This window comes from Hylobates moloch, unplaced genomic scaffold (genome assembly GCF_009828535.3).
Source record: "Hylobates moloch isolate HMO894 unplaced genomic scaffold, HMol_V3 SCAFFOLD_33, whole genome shotgun sequence".
Classification (NCBI taxonomy): Eukaryota; Metazoa; Chordata; class Mammalia; order Primates; family Hylobatidae; genus Hylobates; species Hylobates moloch.
In genome coordinates, this window is record NW_026652308.1 from 246,727 (window position 1) to 250,919 (window position 4,193).

Consider the following 4,193-nt stretch of genomic DNA (forward strand, 5'->3'; position numbering starts at 1 on the left):
GAAAACGAGTCGGGCGCAGTGGCTCATGCTTGTAATCCCAGCACTTTGGGAGGCCAAGGCAGGTGGATCACTGAGGTCAGGAGTTCGAGACCAGCCTGGCCAACATGGTGAAACCCCATCTCTACTAAAAATATGAAAACTAGCCAGGTGTGGTGGCACACCCCTGTAATCCCAGTTACTCGGGAGGCTGAGGCAGAAGAATCTCTTGAACCTGGGCGGCAGAGGTTGCAGTGAGCGGAGATCATGCCACTGCACTCCAGCCTGGGCAACAGAGCAAGACTCCATCTTGGAAAACAAACAAACAAACAAACAAAAACCTTTAAATATATTTGGAACAACTTGGGGATATAAATCTACTTTTCAGCCGTAAATTTTGTGAACTCTAAATACAGATCAAGTATTTCTGGTAAAAATTCCATGTCCGAATTGAGATGTGCTATAAGTGTAAATCACAGACTGGATTTCAAAGACTTTCTACCAAAAGGAAATGTAAATATCTCCTTAATAATTTTTATATTGATCCTATGTTGAAAGGGTAATATTTTTGATATAGTGTGTTAAATGAAATTATATTGTCAAAATTCATTTCGCCTATTCCGATCACTTTCTAAATGTAGCTACTAGGAAATTTTTTACTACATAAATGTGTGGCATTATATTTCTATTGGTCAGCACTCTAAGAGATTTGGGTATCAAAAAGAGCACTGAAGAAAAACGTTTTGAAAAGCAAATAGCCAGCTCCTAATTCCAATTTTGCATTCATCAGGAATGTTCTTGAGTCAGTGAGTACTTACCTGAGTTAGATCATGTGCTAACACTGAACTAGATGTTTCATAGCAGAAATGGTCAAAGAGGGTATTATGCCCACCTGCAAAAAATCAAACCTTAGTATAAGCCGCAAACTCAGACACCATGTGCTTTCAAATTCATTCATTCATTCATTCATTTTTTTTTTTTTTTTTTTGATACAAGGTCTCGCTCCATCACCCAGGCTGGAGTGCAGTGGCACAATCATAATTCACTGCAGCCTCAACCTCCCGGACTCAAGCAGTCCTCCCACCTCAGCCTCCCAAGTAGCTGGGACTATAGGCATGTGCCACATGCCTGGGTAATTTTTTTATTTTTTATTTTTTATTTTTGTAGAGACAGGGTCTCACTATGTTGCCAAGGCTGGTTTTGAATTCTTGGATGCAATTACAGCCACTGCGCCCAGCCTCAGATGCCTCAGATTAATTTTTTTGTGTGTGGGGGCGGAGGATGGAGTCTTCCTCTGTCACCCAGGCTGGAGTGCAGTGGTTGTGATCTTGGCTCACTGCAACCTCCACTTCCCGGGTTCCAGTGATTCTCCTGCCTCAGCCTCCCGAGTAGCTGGGATTACAGGCACACACCACCATGCCTGGTTTTGTTTTGTTTTGTTTGTTTTGTTTTGTTTTGATATGAAGTCTCACTCTCGTCACCCAGGCTGGAGTGCAATGGCGCAATCTCGGCTCACTGCAACCTCTGCCTCCCGGGTTCCAGCGAGTCTCCTGCCTCAGCCTCCCAAGTAGCTGGGATTACAGGCGACTGCCATGACGCCCAGCTAATTTTTGTATTTTTAGTAGAGATGGGGTTTCACCATGTTGGCCAGGCTGGTCTCGATCTCCTGACCTCAGGTGATCTGCCTGCCTCAGCCTCCCAAAGCGCTGGGATTACAGGCGTGAGCCACCACACCCAGCCAGATTCATTCTTTCATTCAAGGTTCCCAACAACCCTGTAAGTTATGATCATTATTATTACTATATCCATTGTACAGGTGAGGAAACAGGCTCACAGTAACCTGCCCAGGACCAATACCACTGGTATGTTGCGACAACAGGACTTGGACCCAGGTCTTCCAAACCCAAATTTTCAACTCTTTCTGCTTCATCATACAGCCTTTCTGAAATATGTTTTATTAGTTAGAAATTCATTGTCCATGACTTTTTCCCTAAATACAAGCCTCTTCTCTGAACAAACCACAACTCTGCCCAGTTGAACAGTTAAGAGTGTCAGAAAACTCCGCAAACAGCTCCCCTCTCCAACTCTGAAAGCGGCATCTTAGCCAAGAGCCGATGCAGGGCCTGGGCCCTCGGGAAGTGTATGTAATGTGGGGTGGGCCTCCTCTTTGTTCGCCTAGGACTCACGTAAAGTGTAGCCTCTGAGAAATGCTTGGGAGAGCTGCCTTTCTAGGCTGCTGGGACCAGGTAGCATCATCATTTGATTGCTGGACTCAAATAAAAATAAACGCAGAGAACAGAAATCTGAACATCTCTAATAAAACTATTTCAAAACAGAAAATTGAAGGTGACGGGGTGGGGTGTTATAACCCATCCATCAGCAGATCTTCACTGAGCACGCATGGGGAACCCAGCTCTGGATTAAGCCCTCGGGAGCCTTTATTAATGAAAAGTCCTATTTTCTGTGATGGGATCCACAGAAGCCCAAAACTCAGCACCACCCGATATACCCAGTAACAAACCTGCACACGTGCCCCCTGAATCTACAATAAAAATGGAATTGTTTTCAAAGTCCCGTTTTCCAAACCCAAAGGACTTTTTCAGAGATAGCCTGTGAACAGATTTCAAAGGCAAACTGAGATTGAGGTAAACTGCAGCCTTGGGGCGTGGCTTTCGGTACAGACTATGGGAATTCAGGTCCAAGAGGCACTCAGCATGCTTCAGGGCTGTGGTCAGCTTGGGTGTCAGCTCTGGGCTGACAATGTTCAACTGTGAAGCCCCCCACCCAGGAGCAGTGGGGAGGTTTGGAAAATGCTGAGCAGTCTGCAGGGCAGCGAGCAGGGAAAAAAAGGTCCCCTCTGCCCTGCCAGGCCCTCTCCTGTTACTAACAGCCTTGGGCCAGGCTCACCCAAAGCCAGACCTGAGCTATGGCTAGGGGTGCATGATCCATGCATGTCCTGTGCATGGCAGGTGAGCTCCTTTTGCAGATCATCAAGAAACTAGGGATCTCTTGGATCTCTAGAATTTGCATAAAGATCATGACTGTCTTTGTAGCATAAGCTAAGCTACCTCTTCTAACATATTGAACCCAGAGGAGTTCCACACAATGTGTGTGTGCAGGTGAGAAGCTATGTACCTTATTTGTGAGTGAGAGTGTGTGTGTGTGTCCATGTTGATGTCCGGGGCCTTAGAGTTTTATATAAGGAAACCCTGGGAGTAAAAATGTGTTTCTTTGTGGGAAAGGGGCATGGTCATTAACTCGACACCGAACACTACTTACCAAGCACAGTGATAGGAAGATTTAATGAGACCATTTATCTGAAAGCACTTGGTAAGAGAAGATCCCTCAAGTATAAAGGATTGTATTATGTTAACATATTCTGATGATCAAGTGGAAAAAGTAGTAAATTATGGAAAGGAGAGATGAAAGTGTAGGAAAGGAATTCAGAAGCTAGGATTTGAAAGAAACATTTTAGGCAAAAAATTGAGAGGGCCTGTGAAAAAAAAAAAAAACCCTTCCAGCTGCAGAGAGGGTTGGGAGCCATTTCCCTAAAGACACACCACCTGGCTCCCTGCAGCTGTTTGTTGCAACCTCACACTTACAGGATTGCTCTGATGCCCTTAATTTCAAGCACAGAGACAAAGCTCCAGCTGAGATCCTGATAACCAAAGGCAAAATTGAAGAGAGAGTTGATATAGTTTAGCAGCAGAACATGCAAAAACCAACAAATATACAAACCACACACCTTGGATTTAGCAGAAAATAACATAAGCCAACAGGAAACAAGAAAGTGACTGTAGTAATTTCTGATTGCTGCTTAACAAATTGCCACAGGTTTCATAGATGGAAACAACCCCTTATTTATTCTCATTGGTCTGGAGGTGAGACGTCTAAAGTCAAGGCATCAACAGGGCTGTGTTCCTCCTGGAGGCTCTCGGGGACAATCTGTTCCCTTGCCTTTTCCAGCTTCTAGGGGCCACCTGCATTCCTTGGCTTGTGACACCTTGTTGTGCCAAGCCCCAGTAGACTCCAATGGGGAGGATACCATGTTCAAAAGGCCAAAGAAGAGACCTGGAGCCAATAAATAAGACATGGGGTTTTATTGAGAGCTCACAAACAGGGAAGAGAGTCCAGTGGCAGCAGGCTGGGCAGAAGAACTGCAAGCACTTGTAAAAGGCATGCAGTTTACATAACATTTTCACTTAGCAACCTCCCCC

The 4,193-nt window shown here is 44.9% G+C and overlaps 1 protein-coding gene across 1 annotated transcript; it reads right to left on the bottom strand.

Moving 5' to 3' along the window:
- Positions 1-2,466: 2,466 nt before the first annotated feature.
- LOC116463334 (putative uncharacterized protein UNQ9370/PRO34162) lies at positions 2,467-3,015 on the bottom strand. Its single transcript, XM_058434575.1, is given in 3 exon segments — positions 2,467-2,489; positions 2,492-2,870; positions 2,872-3,015. Coding segments are annotated over 3 exon segments (546 nt in total).
- Between the last annotated feature and the right edge of the window lie 1,178 nt (positions 3,016-4,193).